Source organism: Dipodomys ordii, unplaced genomic scaffold (assembly GCF_000151885.1).
Source record: "Dipodomys ordii isolate 6190 unplaced genomic scaffold, Dord_2.0 Scaffold8, whole genome shotgun sequence".
NCBI lineage: Eukaryota > Metazoa > Chordata > Mammalia > Rodentia > Heteromyidae > Dipodomys > Dipodomys ordii.
The window spans coordinates 20,645,629-20,668,561 of NW_012267224.1; the positions used below are offsets into that span (position 1 = coordinate 20,645,629).

Below are 22,933 nucleotides of genomic sequence, written 5' to 3' on the forward strand. Positions count from 1 at the left end.
GTGAAATACCAGGGAAGGGGATTGAAAAGTGTTAGTGTTGGACAACAGCTAGGCATGATAAGTTCCAATCAGAAAGAAGTCATGATAAAATGTTGTTAGGAAAATTCACTTTGACAGAAGAATACAGATTTTATTGGAGGGAAAAATCATTATATGTCCTTATGAAAACCATTAAACTGAACCTATACTTCTTACTGTATATAAAAATTAACTCTAAGGCAGATCATAGAATTAAATGTAAAATTTGATGCTATAAAACTTTTTGAAGATAACATAGAAAAAAAACTTTTGTGACTTTTGTTTTGCTGATTTCTTAGCTGTGAAACTAAAGGAAAAAAAATCTATAAACCATAAAGCTGATAAACTGGATCTTGACAAAACAAAAAATGTTTTCTTTTTTTTTTTTTGACTGTCCCACATCTGCTTTTATTGGAGTCAGCAGGTGGGACCCTTCCAGCAACAGTAAAAAAATTAAATTACAAAAGCAGGGATTCAGTGAAGCCATCTGGTGGGTACCGTGGGGGCTCATACGTAGATGCCAACCCAGAGGAGGAGGAAGAGGACTCCAAAGCCCATGAAGAGTGAGGCCACCAAGGAGATGAGGAGCTCTTTGTAGATGTCCCGAGTGTACTTGGTGGAAGTAACCTCATAAACAAAGAACCAGGCAGTGAAGAACATGCCAATGGCCAGAAGCACCACGGTCAGATGGGGGAAGACAGCCGGGTTGACGGGGCTGGTGTATCTGCTCATGGCCTCGAGCTCCATTTTGCCCTGCTCAGTGGAAGCTGTGTCTCTGCCACCGGAATACAAAAAATGTTTTCAACGATACTTAAGTGAGATACCACAACACCTCTCTTGGAATGGCAGGGGTAAGAAAGGAAACACAAAGGTTAAAAGTAAAACAAAACTTGACAATACAACTACCAGCAAAGATATGGAGCAACAGGAAAGGAACTCTCATACTTTTTTGTGAGAATATAAAATTGTACAATCATTCTAGACAACAGTTTTACCATGTCTATGAGACATGTAAAGCAGTAAGGTCTATTCAGTGGCTGATATTGTTGGGATTTTAGTTCAAGGCCAGCTTGGGCAGAAAAAAGTTCACCAGAGCTGGGTGAAGTGGTAGGTGCTTGCCATCTGAGCTACTGGGAAGTCTAACATAAGTGGATCATACTCAGAGGCATGTCTGAGCAGAAAAGGAGATCCTATCTCAAAAGTAACAAGCAAAAATCAGGACTGCAGGTACGGTTCAGTAATATGAGTGGATGTTTAGCAAGTATAAGGCAAAGTTCAAACATCAGAATCACCAGAAAGAAAGAGCAAGAGAAAGAAAGAGAGAGAGAGAGAGAGAGAGAGAGAGAGAGCGAGGAAGGAAGGAAGGAAGGAAAAGAAAGAAAGAAAGGAAGAAAGACAGAAAGAAAGAAGGAAAGAAAAAGAAAGAAAGAGAGAGAAAGAAAGAGAAGGAAGGAAGGAAGGGAAAAAGGCAGGGAGGGAGGAAAGAAAAGCAAACAATAAAGACAGATGTACAACTGCAACAATAATGGCTGGCTGGCTATCCAGTGAAAAATTATGAGATGGCATAAAAGCATAGGATTATTGGCTACCTGATTTTCACTGAAATGGATAATGGGAAGGACCATGGGTTACATTAACTGATTGTTCAGCAAATATTCTCTTGTTTCCTTCTAGGTAGATGTTCTTACTCCATTAACCTTTGGACTTGACCATGTGACATTCTTGAAACTTCACCCTTGGTCCAAGAAGGAAGCTCTATAGAGCTTACCTAAACCCAGCATGAAGTCCAACCTAACCTTAATAAAATATACTGGAATAACTAGGAGAATGGAAGAATAACGATAAAGAGGGAAATGGAGTTGGAAAAAAGAGGAACAGAGCAAAACTGAGGGAGAAGAACAAGTTTGTTTTTTGTTTTTTTGGTGGTCCTGGGGCTTGCACTCAGGGCTTGGTGCTGTTCCTGAGCATCTTTGTGCTCAAGGCTAGCATTCTACTCCTTAAGCCGCAGTGTCACTTCCATCTTTTTCTGAGTAGTTTATTGGAGATAAGCATCTCATGGACTTTTCTTCTCGAGCTGGCTTCGAACCATGATCCTCAGATCTCAGCCTTTTGAGTTGCTAGTATAGGTGTGAGCCACTGGTACCTAGCTGATTTGCCAATATTTGATAGTTCTTCCTTAAAATTCTACTGAGCTGTCAGCTCTTTGAAAGCACAAATGGAATATGTCAGTCATTACTGCACGTTCTTGGACTAGCACAGAACCTGGAGCACCATAGACATGCAATACAGACAGGCTAAACAAGTGAATGAATAAGATGTGAGGTGACAACAGGATATTGGGGAGGAAAGTTTTTATTGGCTTAAGTTAATTATACAGGGTGTGATTTTATTGTTGCATCTCCATGCATGTTTATATTGTATTCCAGTCATTTTCAACCCTTCTATCATACTCCTGCTCCATTCAGAGTCAGAAGCTGGACACTGGTGGCACACACCTATAATTCTAGTGACTCAGAAGGTTGAGATCTGAAGATCAAGGTTCAAATCTCCCCTAGGCAGACAAATCCTCAATATTCATTTTCCAATTGACTGCAAAAAATGGAAAGTGGAGGTGTGGCTCAAGTAGGTTAAGCACCAGTCTTGAACAACAAAAAAAAAGTGGAGCTCGACTCCCCTATGACCCAGCAATCCCACTTTTGGGCATTTACTCAAATGGTCACAAACAAGAGCATACTAAAGCTACCAGCACAAACATGTTTATTGCAGCATTATTTACCATAGTTAAGATATGGAACCAACCCAGATGCCCCTCAGTAGATGAATGGATCAAGAAAATGTATATGTACACAATGGAATTCTATATCTCCATCAGAAAGAATGACATTGCTCCATTTGTTAGGAAATGGAAAGACTTGAAAAAAATTATATTAAGTGAAGTAAGTCAGGCCCAAAGAAACAGAGGTCCCATGGTTTCCCTCATTTGCAATAACTATTATATGTCTGAGACAAGCAGAAAAGGTCAGATAAGTTGATGTTAGGTGAAATGAGCCCCAAGATAAGGACTCAAATGGTTTTTCTTTCTTGCTATTGTTTCTAACATATTTATAATATGATTTCTTTGTTGCTTTGTATGTCCCTCCCCCATGGTATAACCCCTGTTTTCACTATATTTGATGTTAGTATAATTTGTGGAGGGGAAGGGAAAAGACAAATTGTTTAAATAGGGATACAGGTGGACCCATCGCAACAATGAGATGTACAAGATGCTATGTCGAAAATGAACTTTACAACTTTGGCACGGCGAGGGGAGGGGGGAGGGGATGGGAAAGGATGGGAAGGGGAAACAAAGGAGGAGGCAACAATGCTTGATAAGAAATGTACTCATTACCTTGCCTATGTAATTGCAACCCCTCTGTATGGTATTTTCACAATTAAAAGAAGAAGAAGAAAAATAATCAACAAAATAAAAAAAAATGGAGCTGGAGTTTGAGGACCTGTGTTCAAGCTTCATTACCAGCACACACACAAATGAGAGGAATATAAATCAGAAATCCCACAGGAGAAATGAACTGAGAGACGAGGGAATCACTCAACCAATCCAGAGGTCTTCCAGGGGCAGAAGTGGAGGGACAGAATCGCAAAAGGCTCAGACAGGCTCTTGGGTAGATAAGGCTGGGTTGGATCTGGGATTCCAGGATGAGAGGATTTGTAGAAGTTTGGTTCAGAAAGCAGCAAAAAAGAATGATTGGAGAGGAAGGAGCAAGGTCATACTAGACAAGGGAAGAGATGTTTCCAGAAAGAAAGTTTACAACTGTCAATTAGACCTGAGAGACCAAGCAAGAATGAGATCAGATGGGAAAAACGTAGACTTTCTCTTGAGAAGAACTCAGTGGGAAACCTGTAAGAGAAAGACTTTGTACTACTTGTAAAATTTCTATTAACATCAAACAGGAACTATATAGATCATTGAAATGGGATACAGAAATAAATCAACTATAGAAGCTGGTCTTGGTTGATTCAAGGTACTAATTAACTGAGAAAAATGTCATATGAAAACTCAATGAGCAAAAAATCATTTTAGAAACAGAAAAACATTGGCACTGTCACCTCACTATTCTGTATGTTTTCTGTTTTCATTCATTTCCTTTTGTAAACAAAGAAAGTTGTATATATAGTTGATACACATTTTCATCCAAGCTAAATATTTGGCAAGCGGAGGATATCTAGATTAGGTTAACAGTGCACTAATTTACAATAGCCACAGCCTTTATAAATAATAGCTGGGTATCAAGAACCTCTGACATGAAGGAGAACTTACATAACAGATTGATAGCTCTGAAATAAAAGTTGTTAGTGAAAATTAACTTAGGGGTTCTATTTTAAATGAGGATTGTGGGCTAGGATGTAGCTCAGGGGCAAAGTGCTTGCTTAGCAAGTGCAATGTCCTGGGTTCAGCCCCCAGTACCAAAAAAGAAAAATAATAATTAAATGAGGATTGTTGTTTACTTGGCCAAATGAGGTGATTAGCCAAAGAACGATTGTGGAGTTTAAAGAATTCATTTATTTGAGTTTTGTGATAGACACTCGGGAAATGATAAGAACACCTTTTGTTTGCAAGCAAAAAGATACCAAATTGTCTCAAAGAGCTGCTAACTTCAGATATGCAATCAGAAGGCTCTGGGAAAAGACTCTACTGAAATAACAGTGAGAGAAATTACACAGAGTAATAAATACTGTAGGAAGAGAAAGGAGTTAGAAATAATTATAGTTCAAAGTTCAGCTATCGTGAAATTATTAGTAATTTAATAGAAATAGGGAAGGAAACAAAACAGTAACTCTCCCCCAAAAAGAATGAACCAGAGATCCCAGAAGAGTCATATAAAATGCCCTCTTTTTTGGGGGGGAGGGTTCTTATCATTATAAATAATGGACTATCAAAGCGACAGCAAACCCATCAATCAAGACTGTAAACAATTAAAATCTTTTTGTGGATCCGGGAAAGCATCGGAATTATCAAAAACAGTGCCAGAAAGAGGACCATAAATTTCAGCTAGTTCTTTGGATCTGGGAAGTGTTTAGGCTACCCAGCCAAAAAGTCAGAGAGCAAAAAGTCTAAACTAAGCTGATAACGACTGATCATTAATTAGAACTGAAGCCAACTATCTCTGTCTAGAGAAATATCTTGGCTATCCAGCTAAGAGCCAGAAAGCCAAAGGTCCAAGTTGGGTTCATGATAATTAATCATAGGCAAAGCCACTGTCCAGAAAAGCCCCTCTTCGTGAAGGGGCGCCTTTGAGAAGAAGCAGCCCCAGGAGCAGCTGGAGGTACACTTCTGGGCAAAGTGAAAAGAAGATGGAGGGTCCCGTCCACTTTGTCAGACCTGAACCTAAGGCTGAGGTCCTTGGTTAATTGTGTAGTAGGATAAAAATTCAAACACTAGAAGAAAAATTGTGTCCTCTAATGCCTTGGATTCTCTTTTCAAATGACTATGATCTCTGAATGCCATTGAAAGAGAAGGAAGATTATATACTATTTAAATCAAATATGTCAGAGAATACCAAAAATCAGTCACCAAATGGAATATGAAAAGCAACATTGGGTGACTACGGAATATGACCTCATAGGGACGGTTGAGGGAGGATTTAAGGATTGGATGACATTTAAAAATCCATGCATACTGATATCAAATTCATTTCTGTATCCATAAGAAAACATTTTTCCTATCTAGTCAGAGAAGGCATAAGAAATATCTTCTTATCATCTTATCCTCTACTTATGATAATGTCATATTTCATGGATTCTAGATTGAACATTATTTTCACATTTCAGTATTTATGACACTAGAATGTATCTTAAAATCAACCACATGAGTTGGGCCTGTCTGTAGTCCTAGCTGAGAGGAGGCTGAGATCTGAGGATCATGATTGGAAGCCAGCCCAGGCAAACACATTGGGGACTCTTACTTTCAATTAAACAGCAAAGAAAGCTGGAACTGGAGTTGTGGCCCAAGTGGTAGAGCAAAATCTATCATCAGAATGGAGCAAGAATTCAAGGCCCCGAGTTCAATCAATGACATGTCATAGTGTAGTGTTTGATGGTGGTGGTGGTGGTGTTGTTTTCCCCAAATGAAGTCTCACTATGTTGTCCAGTCTGGCCTCAAGCTCCTGAATCAAGGCATTTTCTTGTTTTGTCTCCTGAATAGCTGGGCTTACAGGTATATACTACCTCATCTAGCAGAATTGTTTTTAATATTGCTATCTAGAACAGAGACATTTCTTGTAATTGATGTAATTTCAATGTGATGTAGGCTGTCGCATACTCAGTAGTTTCTATATGCTACACTAGGTAGTCAGGCTTTGTTGAAGGACAGATTATTACATGACACAGTCAAAGTCAAATGGCTGGTAAATAATATCTAGAGAAAAGACCAGTACATGCCTGGCGTCGCTGAGATCAGATAGCACACAGGTCAGGCTCAGGTGAGGGCACATGGGTCCAGTCTGTTGCAGGGCCTCTGGTCCTCCATGGCCCTACAGACCTGCTCCATCACTGACTTCATCCTGTGAAAGAAGCAGGTAAAGCTTAGAGTAAGCAGGAGGACTATAGAAAGAAGAAATTAAGCATTCCCACCGAAGGTCTGTGTAAGTCCAAGGCAGAGCAGCTAGTGCACTGCCTGTGCACTGAGCTCTGCGCATAGGCCATTTGTGAGCTTGCCAGAGCATCCTTCATCAAGCTCCTGCATCCTCACGGAAACCCAGGGGATGAGGCCAGCTATGCCCACACTCTTTCCCCCACAACATACAAATTCTGTGCTAATGACTTGTTAGGCTCATGCCTATAAACCTGGATTCTCAGGAGGCTGAGATCTGAGGATTATAGTTCCAACCCACCCTGGGCAAGAAAAGTATGAGACTCTTATCTCCAATTACCCACCAAAAAGCTAAAAGTAGAGGTGTGGTTCAAGTATTAAGAGTGCCAGCCCTGAGGTGGGAAGTTGGTTCGGTGGTAGAGTGCTTGCCTTGCATATATGAGGCCCTGGGTTCAATTGTTCAGGACCACGTAAGCAGAAAAAAGCCAGAAGTAGCACTGTGGCTCAAGTGGTAGGGCACTAGCCTTGAGCTGAAGAGCTGAGGGACAGCAGTCCAGGCGCAGAGTTCAGACCCCATGACCGCCCCCCCCCCCACGCACACACGCACACACACACAAAGTGCCAGCCTTGAGCAAGGGAAGAGAGTGAGGCCCTGACTTCAAGCCCCAGAACCAACACACACACACACACACACACACACCACAGACTTGAAACGACATAAAGTATGCACTGTAAGGTCCTTTGCATATTACAATAAAAAAGCTGAGACTTTGGCAGTGTAAGCTTTTCACATTCATACTGTTAGTAACTCTGGAGACAAGGGCTTGAATACAAGACCATGGTGCTTCAGAGTTCATGCTTTTAACTTAGAGGCTTGCATCTTCCTTTTTCCAAGAATGTAGTCTTCAAAGGAAAAAAATGGTATACTGATTTACACAGCAGGGTAGGTAAAGAGTAGATGGAAGGAATGGAGAAAACCAGTTCAAAGTACTTATCCAGGTAAGAAGTAGTCTCACCTTTGAAGACTGATCCATTGCTAAATGATGGGATGAACAGGACTTTGGAAAAGGTAAGAACCTCCTCCTCTTCCTCCTCCTCCTTCTCCTCCTCTTCCTTCTCCTTCTCTTCCTCCTCCTCCTCCTCTTCATCCTTTGTCCTTTATACAAGTGTCAGGAATTTGGATGAGCAAGATACTTAGCTCCCAGGGTTCAGAGAGTATATAAGAAAAATGGTATCAACTTTGCAAGTACCAAAAGATGAATGCTTTATTTCTGGAAAGATTGATTAAAAATCCTCAAAGAAGGAACCACACAAGCACTATACTCACATCTGAACTTTGATCTTCCTGTGTGTATGTGTGTGTAAGTGTGTTTGTGTGCTCAGAGAATCATTCCCTTTTGAAATGCTATGCAACGTAATTGTGTGGGTAAGCTTGGAACACGTGTGATATTTCACAAATACCACTCTTAAATATCTAGGGCATGTTTACATAGATTAAGACACATTGGGTTAATTCCCATTGGAAAAATGTATATTTTCCCTCCCAACTCTATGCAAATGGAAATTTTGAATACATGTGTACATTTTGGGTTAAATAGAACATCATTATCACTTAATACATTACTGGACCTATACACAGATGTTGTTTATGTTTGTGTTTTATGTAAATTACTTTTTGGTGGAATAATAAACATAAGGTTTAAACTTGCTTTTTTTAAACATGTCTAGTTTATGTAGTTTCTTTATATTTTACAGAAAGTAAATTTAGAAGGGCAATAGAAACCAACCTATAAACTTTCTGATAATTTTGAATGAAATGCCCCGGATTTGTTCACTTTTAAAAATGCTGGGAACAATTGCTCCAGGGTGTCCCACCCACCTGGGTCAGCAGAAGCCTGAGTAGATCCTCTGAAGAAAGGTTCAGGCTCCACACAAAGTAATTACATGGGATAAAAAAATAAAAATAAAAATGCTGGGAAATAGTGAAGGAATTCTACCACAGGAGCTACATACAGCTCTACTTCTGACTTTCTGGTAGTTAATTGGAGATAGGGTTTTATGCACTTTCCCGCTCAGGTTGGATTTGAACTGTGATCCTCATATCTCAGTCTATTTTGTAGCTAGGACTACAGGCATGAGGCGCCAGTATCTGACATTCATGTTAATTTAAATTAAATTTCAGAATTGATATTTCAATTACTGGGGAACTTATAGGTATGTTTAGAAAATCTTACTGCAAGCATTATAAAACTGAAGTGGAGATTAAACATGTCTCCTGAAGAGACAGGCTCTGAATGGAAACTGTAAATGTAAAATAGACATTGGAGTTCAAAACTTAATACTTGAAGTATATTAAAAAGTATCTGACCAATAGTTCTTAATAATGGATCCAAATTAAAATAATAGTTCTTTTGATATATGAGATATATAAATATATAACTAAAACTAATTTTACTTGTTTCTTCTTTATATGTTTTTTCAAATACATCTATTAGGAAGCTAAAATTTCTGTATATGAAGGAGAGCTCAGCTAGACCAAAGAGGAAGTGCAGGCTGAAAGGATTGTCTGAGGACTGGACCTGTGAGGTCTTCTAGTATGTGGAATTCATAGAGTTCATAAAGTTGGTAAAGTGGTCTTCAGAGAACTAGCCTCATAGAGAGACAACTAGGAATGGAGCTGTTGGAAACCAAGTGGAAAATCATGTATTAGATTGGCAGCTGCTGAGAGTTGAGTTTCTGTGTGAGGGAGAAGCTAACATCTGATTTAGCACCATACAAGCTGTGATGCTCTTGTGTGGGCTGAAGGTAGAGGCCTGCATGCATGTGTGCACGCGCACGTGCACGTGTGCACGCACATGCATACATAGACACAGATAGGAGCAATTATAGACTATTCTTGTAAGAGATTTTGCCTGATAGAGGAACTGAATAATAGACCTGTTATGGAATGGGAGTTCAAAAGAAAGATTTTTTTAAAATATAAGTTGACCTATCAGCTAACTCCTGTCTACTAAAGTTTTGACTTAAATCATCTTATAAATATTTATTAGCTAGTTAGTGACTCTAATTTTATTTAACCAGAACTAAGGGATGCTAAGAAATTCAAAGGAGTATTTCTGTTTGGTTGAGCTCACATTATTGTGATAAAAAAATTATAAATATTTTTTTAGGGTAACTAAAGTGGCTTAACATTATTATATGAAGTTTCCTAAAAAACAGAGCACAGCTGATCAAGTCTGTGGAATTCTAGAACTATGGAGTAGAATATAAATGTCACTCTTCTAATAAAATTTGATTTTCATCTTATTTATCTGAATAGTATTGATATATAACTTCTTGCAATGTAACTGGACAAAGATAATCTCATCTGAAATACTAGGGACTAGCAATACCCCAGAACTCACCAACAGATGGCACCATGCTGTTTACCCACACAGCTTTATATGGACATTGATGTGACAATGGATTTGTAATTTAAGGGCTCATTAGAGGTAGACAGGGACATCTCCTGGAATTGCTACTTAGGCTTTTAGAGTTGAATTATTAAAGTATGTGCACATGTATTCCTTACTCCACATATGTAAATTCTTTCTTAGGTCTGACCTTAAAAGGAAAGGCAATGAACTTGATTTAAAGATAAGTGAAAGAAACTGAGACACTGGTAGTGCACACCCGTAATCCTAGCTACTCAGGAGACTGAGGTCTATGGGCTGAGATTTGAAGCCAGCCCCGGTTGGAAAGTCCATGAGACTCTGTCTTCAATTGACCACCAAAAAACTAGAAATGGAAGTATGGCTCAAGTGATAAACATTCCAACCTTGAGCAAAAAAAATTTAAGGAAATTGCCCACTCCTCAAGTTCAAGTCCTAGTGTGTGTACGTGTGCACGCACGCACGCACACACACACACACACACACGTCTATACTATATCCTTTTTAAAATTTTTTTTGGTTGATCATGAGGCTTGAATTCTGATCCCTCAGCTCTTCAGCTCAAGGAGCGCACTCTACCACTTGAGCCACACACAGCACCACTTCCAGTTTTCTGGTGGTATACTGGAGATAAGAGTCTCACAGACTTTCTTGCCCAGGCTGGCTTTGAACTACTATCCTCACATCTCAGCCTCCTGAGTAGCTAGGATTACAGGCATGAACCCAGCAATGATAGTGGATACCTATAATCCTATCCAATCAGGGGGTCTTAGAGGCAGGAGGATCTTGCCTGGGAGACCAACCAGAGCAAAGTTAGCTAGACCTTGTCTCTAAAACAAAATGCCAGGGTAGGAAGGTGGCTCAGTGGTAGAGTGCTTGCTTTGCATGCCTGAGGCCCTGGGTTTGATTCCTCAGCACTACATAAGCAGAAAAAAGCTGGAAGTGGCGTTGTAGCTCAAGTGGTAGGGTACTAGCCCTGAGCTGAAGAGCTGAGGGAAAGCGCTCAGGCCCAGAGTTCAGGCCCAACAACCAACAACAACAGCAAAAAACCCCAAAACAACAACAACAACAAAATGCCACATGAAGTGCAGGGTGTATAGCTCCAGTGAGTGCTTCTGAGCATGCAGCAAATTCTCTCCCTTCGTCTAGGGTAACATGGTGTCTTACTAACTATATGTTACCAGATCCCACAGCTCAGAGTCTGCATATTCTTCTACCTATGTAATCACTCTGCTCCAGAGACCAATTAGTTTTTCAACCCATAACATTTAGCAAGAGCTGATCATTGCACAAGTGAGAATGAGAGAAGAAATCCCCAAAGTCAATTTTAATATATCCTGTAACCAATCTATTACTGAAAAAAATTTTTTAATTGTAGAAAAAACTGTCCAAGGATGAATGCTTAATTAAGTCGTGATCCTTGTAGTATGAGATTTCTAATTTTAAAAAAATGAGAGTATAGAACGATACCCCTTTTCCATCATGGGTATGGTTGACTGTAAGCCAGGTGGAGGTGTGTGTTATATTCAGTGTAGAAGCCTGTCTGAGAGGCTTAATTCTTTAGCTTACTATAAATCTCTTAAGAGACTTTAAAAAGCTGGAGGAGGGCTTGAGCCCTTCAAGTTGACATTTATCAGTATATTAGATGTGAAACTATATTGGAGTGGGTAAAAACAGAGATTTTTATGTTGTATAAATAAATATAATCAATTAAATATGTTCCTATTCTCATCATTCAGAGGGCTTACACTGAATAGACAACTCAAGAGGATATGAGTGCAGAGTTAGTGCATTGGGCATGTGGTTTTGGGCAAATTCCCTTACAATTCTGTCTTCTCAGAGGGATGATGCACTGGTGAAACAAGGAACACATAATGAGCACTATAGCACCTGGAATACAGTCAGAACTTAAGTGTGATTCAGGAAGAACTTCCACACCAAAGACAGTAATGGAAAGTCAGCAACCCGGCATTAAAGAAAAAGAATAAAAACAAAGTAGAATACAAAATATTGATGGGAATCACTTAAACAGTAACACTGCTTTAAGTTTTTGCTTCAAAGGATTCCTTGTGTATAGGCTCGGTATCAAGTAAGAATCTCTCTGTCTCTCTGTCTCTGTCTCTGTCTCTGTCTCTCTCTCTCTGTCGCTCTCCAGTCAATATCTTGCTTTACAACCTAGAATTCATAGATTCATAGAATTCATGATTCCAGCCTATACCTCCCTTCAAAATTCTTTTTTTAAACCTATGAAAACAATCTGACTGGATATAAATTAAACAGTGATCACAAAATTAGTTTTAGTGAATCAGAAAGTCTGATGTTTGCTAGTTATAACCATTTCATATGACGTTCTCCTAAAAAAGTATGTCTTATGTGAATAACTTATTTTTCTTTCTTATAATGAAACCTCTGGGGTCTAACTCCACCATCAAAGTTAGAATATTTTCATTCAATTAACTTGAATTATGTAATGTGAAAATGAGTGATGGGTAAGAGTCTGATGGCCAATGTAATTCTGGTGAGAAATTATATTTCACACATTCGTTTATTTAGTTAGAATTTTCCTTGGGTAATAAAAAATACTATTTTATAGAAATTAGTTGTATCTAACCTCACACATACAGTCATAAATGACTCTTGCAAATCCCACACTCTGAGTGATGGTGACAAATCTCCCAGAAAGTAATTTTATAGCGAAACAGAACTATCCTAGCCCCACTGAGCATGCGTTGTTTTGCACAGTCAAAGGTTCCAGATAGCTGCTCTAAAATAGCCAAATAGCAAATGCTTTAACTATTTGAATTGGAACGTTTTCTAATTGCATCATATACATTTTTCTTAAGCAGATCATATATGTATGATGACCAAACTTTTATGAATGACTCAGTGTATCCCTCTGAGGCCCAGATGCTAATGAATCAGATCTAGATCTCAGTCTTTGGATTACGCCTTCCGTGTCACTTATGTGTTCACTTTTCTCTTATGGAATAGCATACGGACAATAATTCCCAATTTTCTTGCCATGGGGCACAGACTGAACAAGAATACTATCCTGATCAATAAAGACAAAGGTTTCTCAAGGCAGCTGGAATGGTCACCTTTTCCTCTGTTTTTGATCTGGCCTCTGTTCAGAGGTCCTCCATGAGCTTGCCACTGTCAAACATTGCTGGACGAGGAAAGGAACTCCGAACCCTGGCTTTGGGATCATGGCATAGCGATCATGGTTCTTGTTCTTCACAGTCACTTGAATGTGTTTTGAAAGTCTGAGGGGCTATCACTCAAAATGACCAGAGTGCACATTCCTTGTGTAAGTTTTCTCCTCTAAGATCTAACAAAGCAGGAGTGCAGAAGCAGAAGCAGTATATTAACACTTGTCTTGATGGCTGTCATTGCTACATTAACTTCTATTATAAACACACAGGGAAGGAAGAACAATTAAAATATCTGTCTTTTTTTTAAAGGAATGTAGAGCAGAGTTTGGAAGACTATGACAGATGGGCCAAATCTTACCACTCCTGGGTTCAGAATGGGTGATATTTATATACTTATATAGTTGGGAAAAAAACAGAATGAGATTTCAGGTAAGTGAAAATCACATGAAATTCAAATTCCAGTGTTCACAAATAAAGTTGGAGTAGAGCCACGTGCACTCATTTGTGTATCTATAGCTACTGCTCTGCTACTTCAGGGTAGAGTAGCTGTGACAGAAGCCATATGGCTTGCAAACGCTAAAATGTTTACCAGTTGGTTTTTGGCAGAAAATTTCGCCGACCACTGGTCTGAAAGAAAAAAAAAATCCCTGTGTTGTCTGCCTAGAAGTCTCTTTAGCATGATTTTCATGCTTTTATCAGCCCACCCACTCTGGTAAACAATGGTGAAGAAATATATGTGCGTGCATGTATTTATGTGTATGGGCACCAAGTAGTTAAAATACTTAGTTGAATAAATACTCAAGTATTTATGAATATGTGAATACAATACTCAGGCTGAATACTACACAGTATGATACTGATGGCTATAATTGATCCTTTCAAAAGGATAGTGTACTTAAATCTTGTCAGATATTTTAATAATGTATTTCAATTTTTGTCAACCACAGTATATTCAGAACTTGCTAAGGCAAGGAGAAAGGGCAAGAATGACTAAGTAGACACATTTTGACTACTGATACAGAACTGTTTTAAAAAGGCAATTGCATTAGCCCATTTTTTGTTATTATAATAAAGATGATTGTACTGAGTAACTGGTAAGTAAAATAAATTTGGACAAATGAAGAGAAGAAGGGGGTAGAATACAGTCCAAAATTCAATGTACATCTTTCAAAATTAAGAACAGTGGGTTGGGAGGGGTGGGTGAGAATGTTGAAAGGGGTGACTGGTCAGGACACACTGTATCCATAAACTTGTTCCATGACAGCTCCTTTGTACAGCTACTTTAAGACAATATTCGTTTTCCATTCAAATGTTGTGATACGGTGACTTTGAAACATTTCTATTATACCACTCAGAAAGATATGTCACATACCACCAAGAAGACATATAATAACATACATACCTGATGTAAAATATTAGGAAGTCAAACTGCATTTACTATGTGTGAGGTGCTCTGTCATTTTTATCCTTTTATAAATACCATCCTTGTCCTACTTAATTGATCAGAAGGACACTGTTCTTTTTTGAATTGACTTCTTGGCCTATCTGACATGTGGTGACCTATAACTTGAAATATAATGTCCTCAAGGCCTAATGAGGTGAGTGTAACATTTGTCCTTCTGTGTGTGTGTGTGTGTGCGCGCGCGCATGTTCTTGTCTCTCTTTCTCTTATAAAACCACCAATATTTAATCATGGGGCTCTACACTGATGACCTAATTACCCCCGACAAGCCCAACTTCAAACATCAAAATTGTTTCCACCCTTTCAGTTCTTCACAATCAGGAATAAATTTCAACATGTGAGGACCAGGGATATAGCTCAAATGATGTGGCATCTGACTGGCAAGCTTAGGCCCTGAGTTGGGGGGGAAAAATCAACATGTGTAACCTTAGAGAACACATTCAAGTATTGTCCAAACAAGTATCATTCAAGTATACTAAACAAGTATCTTATTGTGAGACAGTGGTTTTGAAAATCCTGAGCATTTAAAAAATTTCTTATCTTCCCCTTCACATCTTTAAAATGATGTCTATGTGACTTTGGGGTCATGACAAGTTAAGGAAAGACCTTAGAAAAAGAATAAGGCAAAGGATGTTCATGACCTTAAAGAAAAGACAAAATTTTTCCCCTGCCTGCCCCAATAGAGTTGGGTAATAGAAGAGGTAGAAATTTGAGAGGCAATGAGAGGAAGTGGGTTAGAAGCAGTCTAGGATGTGTGTGTGTGTGTGTGCGCGCGCGCACGCGCGCGTGTGCTGGGGACATTGGTGGGAGGTCTGGAGAAACATGAAAGACAGCTGGCTGAGTTGGTGGGCCGGGTGACCATGCTCAGGGTGATTTACTCTGTAGCAATGACCAGGAGTCAATGACTCTTTACAGACTAGATCTGAGGCAGAGGTTTTGGCAGGAGAGAAATAGTGATAGCTTAGGAGGGACCAGTTCCGAAGGATGATAGGCTCTTTCCTACTAAGAGTAGCCTAGAGAGTAAAAGCAAAGGCTTGCAGTGCATAGGCTCTTTCCGTGGAACTTCTCAGAAGCTTTGGTCAGGCCCTGCTAGAGGAGCCAGGGAGCAGAGGTGTATTCCATGTGCTCTGCCCGCTCATGGTGAGGGAAGCTACAGTCTACTCCTGTACTCAAAGGGATGGACCAGTGGTCCAGCTGTGATAGAGATGAGCTTGGAGCAAATGGAATAAATACTTCCAAGGTAGCTGCCTTAAATGAGCCAGATATATATTTAATCAACTTCTTTCATTCTAAGCATGAGCTCCATTCACTTTCACCAAATGCGCATGCCTACTGAGGTAAAGACAAAATCAGTTACAAAAATAACGGCTTTTCTGAGAACATATGAATAACAACGTGCTAAATTTAATATTCATTTTCCATTCAAATGTTGTGATACAGTGACTTTGAAACATTTCTATTATACCACTCAGAAAGATATGTCACATACCACCAAGAAGACATATAATAACATACATACCTGATGTAAAATATTAGGAAGTCAAACTGCATTTACTATGTGTGAGGTGCTCTGTCATTTTTATCCTTTTATAAATACCATCCTTGTCCTACTTAATTGATCAGAAGGACACTGTTCTTTTTTGAATTGACTTCTTGGCCTATCTGACATGTGGTGACCTATAACTTGAAATATAATGTCCTCAAGGCCTAATGAGGTGAGTGTAACATTTGTCCTTCATGATAGCTTCAATGGCAGCTGCTGCATTTTCATGTCATTTTGTTTTGGTCACTTCACTGGCCCTCATTTGCAAGAATGTCATTGTTTTTCTCAAGCTCTCTCCAGGGTATTTACTGTCGTGGTCAAAATATTTTCAGTTATATGTGATCTAAATCCAACTCACTTTTGGCTTAAGCCAATCTTATATAAAGGCCTTGATCTGGCTAGCTTCAAGCCCAGCAGGGCCAGGAACTTAAGCAATTTAGGATCCATCTCTTATATCTCTCTTGCTTCTAGAAGTTAGCATCATTCTATTAGGATCATGTCTCTGACTTTCTCTCGTGAACATCCAACAGTTTACAACTGAAGAGGAAGAGAAAGCTTTCTCCTCGTCATGACTTTCTATCAAACCTCATGGGAGGATTCTCATTCTTGAGCCGTTTGCTTACCTTATGCAAGTCCAGGCACTCCTTGGCCAGGAGTGGAATATCATGACTGACAGCCCCCTCAGGCTCAAACTGAATAGGGACATTGGAGTGCTGTTATCAAAAATGAGGGTTCTGCTCAGACAAGGAGAAAAATTAAGGAAGACATAAATAACTAAGAATATAGAGAGTATATAGGTGTTAAATCATTTTCTTATCAATAAAATACATTTTATGCCAGACATTTTAGTACTTATTAAAAAAGACAAGAGAAAGAGTGTAACATATATAAACCAAAGAAGGACTGAATCCTAGATTTTGCCATACTAAATTAGAATAGTGCTGTAGGTAGACAAAACCATGGTAGCCACTTTAAGCTCAGTTCAAGTGGAGAAAATTAAGATGTCAAAGGTGACTTTTCTTTTTGAGTTTAATTATAAGTAGTTATGGAAGAGTGTGAAGTAGGAGTTATTACAGAATGACTGAACAAAGTCAGAGGGCAGAGCATGGAAAGCAGAAAGGAACTGCAGGAGTCAAATGAATGTTAGGTTTCAATACTGATGCTGTTGTGAAGATAGTATAGTTGGCTATTTGCTGGAGGACTCCTTAACACTCAGTTCCATTTCTGCACTGCCTATTTGATTGTATCTGCTACCCCCATTATGTTTGCTATGTCCTTTAAATATCTCACAGTAGGCATTTACAAGCCAAGGTCAAGTGTACATTCTGCATTGCGGAGACAGAGGAAACGTAGTTGACCCTTAAGGTGAAATCAAGACTTTTGCCTCACTGGCTCCTTATGTTACACATAAGAGTTAAATAAACAGACTACTGAAAATGAAAAAATAAAACAAAAGGAAAAAAAAGATACCTTTGTCAGCAATTATCTAAGCATTTCCAAATTAACTGTATGTGATTTATAAACTTTAAAGGTGACGTGCAGACTTTCAAAATATTCTATTATGGCTGGTAAAAGTGAGGAGAATAAGAAGACAGAAATAAGACAAGAATCCTCTGTGTTTTCCTTCTCCTCTAGAAAAGAACACATGGCTTCTAAACAGCATCTTACCATTTTTCCAGGGTCACTTCACTTTTCCTGTGGCTCTAAGCCCTGCTGAAAGCCAGCTCCTTTGGGAGCCCCAGGAATTGGGGCTGGCCTCTTTTCAGTCTCAGAGCACTCAGAAGGAAATGCCCCTTGCTGAGAAAGGGGTGGTGTCGGGGGAGAATCCATCTACTGGTCAAGGAAGTTTCAATTAAATAGGGATGCCAATTAATTTAATTTATATGTCTTCATGAAAAATGTCCTTCTATTATACATTCACTGGCAGGATGCCAGGGCCCAGGTTAATAAATTACATCTCTACTGACATAATATGGAATCACAGACTAATCAGATACTTATTAAATGCCCACCTGTGCTTGAGGCTCTACTGTGGAGAAATCCAGCTGAAATAAGGGCTGTCCAGCAGGAAATGTCCCTGTGCTGTGGTCATCTGACCCCTCACTCGTCTCCTCCTGTCTTCTAGCTAGCTGTCTCAGGAGAACAACTCCAAATATGAATAATCAACCTTCAATTGCCAGTCATTATGAATGAGCCTATTTAATGAATAAGGGAATGAATGATGGGAAACTGTAACTACTCTATTCAAATGAATCAGGGAATAAGCCTATTCTGGTCAGCAGGAACCTTGTCATAATCATTCAACTATAGATTCAAATCAGCTGCTGGTGGGGTGGGTAATAAAACCCACCAGTTGTGGAACTCCAATTCTGGGCTCAATTTTTGTGTTTTAGTTTTCATCCTTAGGGCAGTCCTTCAAGGTGGTTGTTAGTTGCTCTCATCTTCTTCATTTGAGGTATTTGGAAGCTGCAGATAAGTAAGTGAAAATGACCTTACTCAGGGTCAAGAGAGGCACACTGAAACCCAGCCTCAACTGACTCAAAATCCGAATATCCTCTCCACGGTGCTGGGCCGTTTTCTCTGCGTCTTTGCCCTCTGCTCTTTCCATAAGCATCACCCTCGTCTCCATGGGGGATGAGCGGACGACTGCTTATTTCAGACATCACACTGGATGTTTCAATTTGATCACCAAGAGTTGACTTTTCTATCGCTCTTGTTCTGAAAGCTCAACCTCATCTCTTCTGCTGCAGTTCTGTACAGCTGTGAAAACATACCATTAAATAGCAACATGTTTTCAACCAGTTGTGCATTGTTTGCAGTCATTTATTCAACATTTGCTAAGTCCTTTTAGGTGCCAGCTAATCTGCCAGGCTCCAAGACAGAGTAATGAAACAGGGGGCGAGGTTAACGCAGAAGACAGACACCTTAGCATGAATTTACAGTGTAGAGTGCATGCTACCGAATTACTAAAGCAGTCATTTGTCATTTATCCATTCATTCATTGTTAGACAACAGGACCACTGTACCATTTTTGAACTAGTGCGAGAAAAAGCAATGGATACCACCAGCCTGCATCTGCTCCTCCCTCACATCTCTTCCCTTCTCTGAATCCATCCCATGTTGCTGACACTACGGGGATACATGCTTGGACACTTCAACTTGCATGTACAAATTTGTACCTCCTGCTTGCAAAGCCCTTACAACAAAGTCCTGTTGACTTGTAAAAAGCAACTTTGGGTCTGTTTGAATAGGGAGGGGCTGGAATCAGGGCCTGGTGCATATGCCTGGGCATATGCCTTTAGCTCTAGTCACTCCTTCCTTTCCCAGTGGGTAAGGACCAGGGCAGAGGAGAGCCAGAGTGGCTCAGAAGGTGCTCCATGGCTCAGCACCACTGTACCAACTGGGAGCTTGATAGAAATGCAGAACCTCAGGCCTCCACATAGGTGCTATCAATCAAAGCTTGTGATTTAACACGATCCTAAGTGAATCCAGTACACACTAAAGGCTCTATGTCTAATCCCCTCTTTTTATAAATGAAGACAGCGAGGAGAGCCAATACTTGGACAGAGGGGGCAAGGGCTGGTGCAGGGCCAAGCTGCCTGCGTGTAAGAATTGTATTTCCATACGTCCTTGCGGTTCACTAGTCTCACATGGTGGCAAATAGGTGCTAAGGCAAATTTGAGGGGGAAAAATATCTTCCAAATAATTCAGATTAACAGCAGTCTGGAAGAAAAGATCTATAGAGAGTGACCCAAGGAAGAGATTCATTAAGTCACTAGGAAGTAATTAAAATTAGTGATAACAAATTATTCCAGAGAAGGGATTAATGAAGTGTCGAGGATTTCTTTTTTTCATGTGGTCTCTGGGTCCAATGCAAATAAGCTGAAACACACTTCCATTCCCAAAGTGAGTCATCCTCTTACCTTTTGAAAGGCATTTTGGTTTGGCTTTCTCTTCTGTTTTTCTTACTATTCTTTGGTCCTCATCCCTTTATGATATATCCATTAAAATTTTTTTCAAAATTTTTTCCTGTTATTTGCTTTACTATAAAGCAGAGAGCAGTGAGCAAAACAAATAGAAGTATGGTGCAGTACCTACTTCAAGAGATTATGTTGTGGCAGAGTAGTGAGTCCTGTAGATTAAAAAGTAATTATGGAATTGGAGGTATAGCTCAGTGATACAGCTTATATTAAGCATCTACAAGGCCCTGGGTTCAAACTGCACCCTCTCCAAGCACCATCAAAAGTATGCAATTTTTTTCATGCATAAAGCAGAATGTATTTCCATTATATAAGTTCCTTCTTCCCAGTTGCAATTATCAATCTGTTGCCAGTCATGTTGTATTTTCACATATCCCATCTTCTCCTCTCTGCTTCTCTTCTTTTACCTCCTTCCTTTCTTCCCCTCTCTCTTCATCTCTCCCACCCCACTCCTCTAGTGTTTATTAAAGCAAATCTCAGACATCATATCATTTACTCATTTATTACTGAATTTCCTAAAGGCAAGGTCACAAGAGTAAGATGGCTGGCCAAATGATTTCTTGTGATTGTGTTCCTCACCAAAATAGGGAATTGTGTTACTTGAGATATTAAAAAACTGACATGGGTACAACCTCTACATAATACTTCAGATTTAGAGATTTTTATCTTCTAGCTCCATGAACTTCTCTGAGGACTTTAAACTCTTATTATGTAAGCAGTTTAATAAAATAGTAGAAACTTTTGATGTTTATAAACCTAAAAGGAGATGTATATATTCTTATTCTTGACAGTTAAAGTTTGAAGAAATTTTCTTCTACGACTAGAAACCAGACACATATTTCCCCTGCGCCGACACCTCTCCCCCCCCCACCCCCCCATCCCTCTCTCTCTCCTGCCCTGTTAGACTGGTTCTAAAGTCATCTGGATCCGGATCTTGATAGGGAAGCATGATCTCACAATTTGGAATATCAGCTAATTTGGAGGTTTGGTTATTTTCTATTCACAAAGATCATCCAACTAAATTGGGTAAAATGCCCTCCAAATAAGTCAAATAGACAGGGGGAAATTACTTATAGCTGGTCTTCTAAGGACCAGAACCCCGCTGTGGCATGGAGAATGTAATTAATGGGAGGTGAGTGCCAACAAATCACTCCTTAAAATATTAATGCTATCAAAGAACAGCTGGATAATGAGAGAAACCTGACCCGTGGGGGAATAGCTAAGGTAGCTATAGCTGCTGTACAGTACTGTGCAGTTGTGATGTAATGAAATTCCTCTAAATCATTAGGAGGTGTGGTTCTGGGAAAATTATTAGCAGTGAGCATGTCTTTGAATTCTGCCATCTTAGTATGATCATTGTATCTCACTTTTTTTAAAATACTGTTGTTCTAAAAGACTTTCCCCTTTATTGCTCAGGATGTATTCATAATCTAAACAATGTTTCTTTTTTTTTAAAGCCATCTAGACTGTGTGTGTGTGTGTGTGTGTGTGTGTGTACTGGGACTTGAACTCAGGATCATGGCAGGTTTTTTTAGGTTTTTCACTCAAGACTAGGGTTCTACCACTTCAGCCATAGTTACAATTCTGGCTTTTATTTGTCAATTGGAGACTTTCCTGTCCCAGCTGGCTTCAAACTGTGAGCCTAGATCTCAGCTTCTTAAATAGCTAGGATTATATGTATAAGCCACCCACCCACTTACCCAATTTCCTGGCTAACTTTTGTTCTTTAAAGTAGCCTTTAAGACTGGCAAGAAGATTTTGGTAAATAAAAACACAGTACCCAAAAAGTTTCTGCAAAATCAACAAAACAAAACTTCCATATGCTGGAGTTCTTGAAGTCAACTAAACTATGCCATTATTTGTTGGCCCAAACTTAATTTGCTTTTAGTTAAATAGCTGATTAGCTCACCGTTTTCCCAAGAAATATCTATTTTTAGGACAGCATTAAAAGTTAAATATTTACACAGTCCTGCTTCATGTGTGCCATGTTGGATTATTTGTTTTTACAGTCATAATTAAATGGCGATCTCAGTATTTAAGATTAGGAATCAGAAGTCATTCTTCACTTGGAAGGTAATTTAGATTTCTTTTTTTAAAAGAAATCGTTTTATTGTGTATTAACCAAAAGTTTTGTTTTGTTTTTTTCCTTTCTTTTCTGGAAGCAACTGTGACAATCAGGCAGCGGTGGGTGTAACGAATGGTCTCCACTGCGCACTTGTGTTGCTGGTGCCCTGTCTGCTTTGTTTCTTTTGTGTCGCTCAACTTGCCAACATCTAAATCAATGACACGGGTATTCAGCGTGTTTGACAAATCGGCAGAGATACGAGGAGCGCACACATACCGATCAGCGATGAGAGGAAGTGCAGGCTGCAGTAAAAATAAATTCTTGACTTTCGCTCTGGTTTCACATAACACCGGTTTCACAAGGCCCTCGCCCCTCAAAAGCAGCTGTGCCCCCCTGAAAATAGCGCACAGGGGACACATCATTGAAATGAATGTGTTTCTTTGCCCGCACAGAAGTTCAGATCTGCTCCATTATCATTAATTTTGTTCTTTTATTTCCTCTGCGCGGGGTGAGCGGAGGAGTCAGGCTCTTTGAGGTTTTCGCAAGCTGGCTCTGAGTGGCGGGAGGTGACCTGCAATTCTTCACCGAGTTTAGGGACGGGGGGGGGGGGGGGGGGACGACAGAGACCGAGCCCGCGTGTCGTATACTTGTGGAAACGTGGTGGAAAGTTCGGCGCGAATGTTGGCGATCTCC

At 39.6% G+C, this 22,933-nt stretch overlaps 1 protein-coding gene across 1 annotated transcript; it reads right to left on the reverse strand.

The window, feature by feature from the left end:
• Window positions 1–410: 410 nt before the first annotated feature.
• Window positions 411–799, reverse strand: LOC105980239 (transmembrane protein 258). The gene has a single exon (XM_013008982.1). It carries the CDS (start codon window positions 763–765, stop codon window positions 526–528), a length of 240 nt encoding a protein of 79 aa, XP_012864436.1. The 5' UTR covers window positions 766–799; the 3' UTR covers window positions 411–525.
• Window positions 800–22,933: the final 22,134 nt, after the last annotated feature.

Coding starts and splice junctions, on each gene's coding strand:
- LOC105980239 (XM_013008982.1), bottom strand. CDS start 765: ATGGAGCTCGAGGCCATGAGCAGATACACCAGCCCCGTCAACCCGGCT.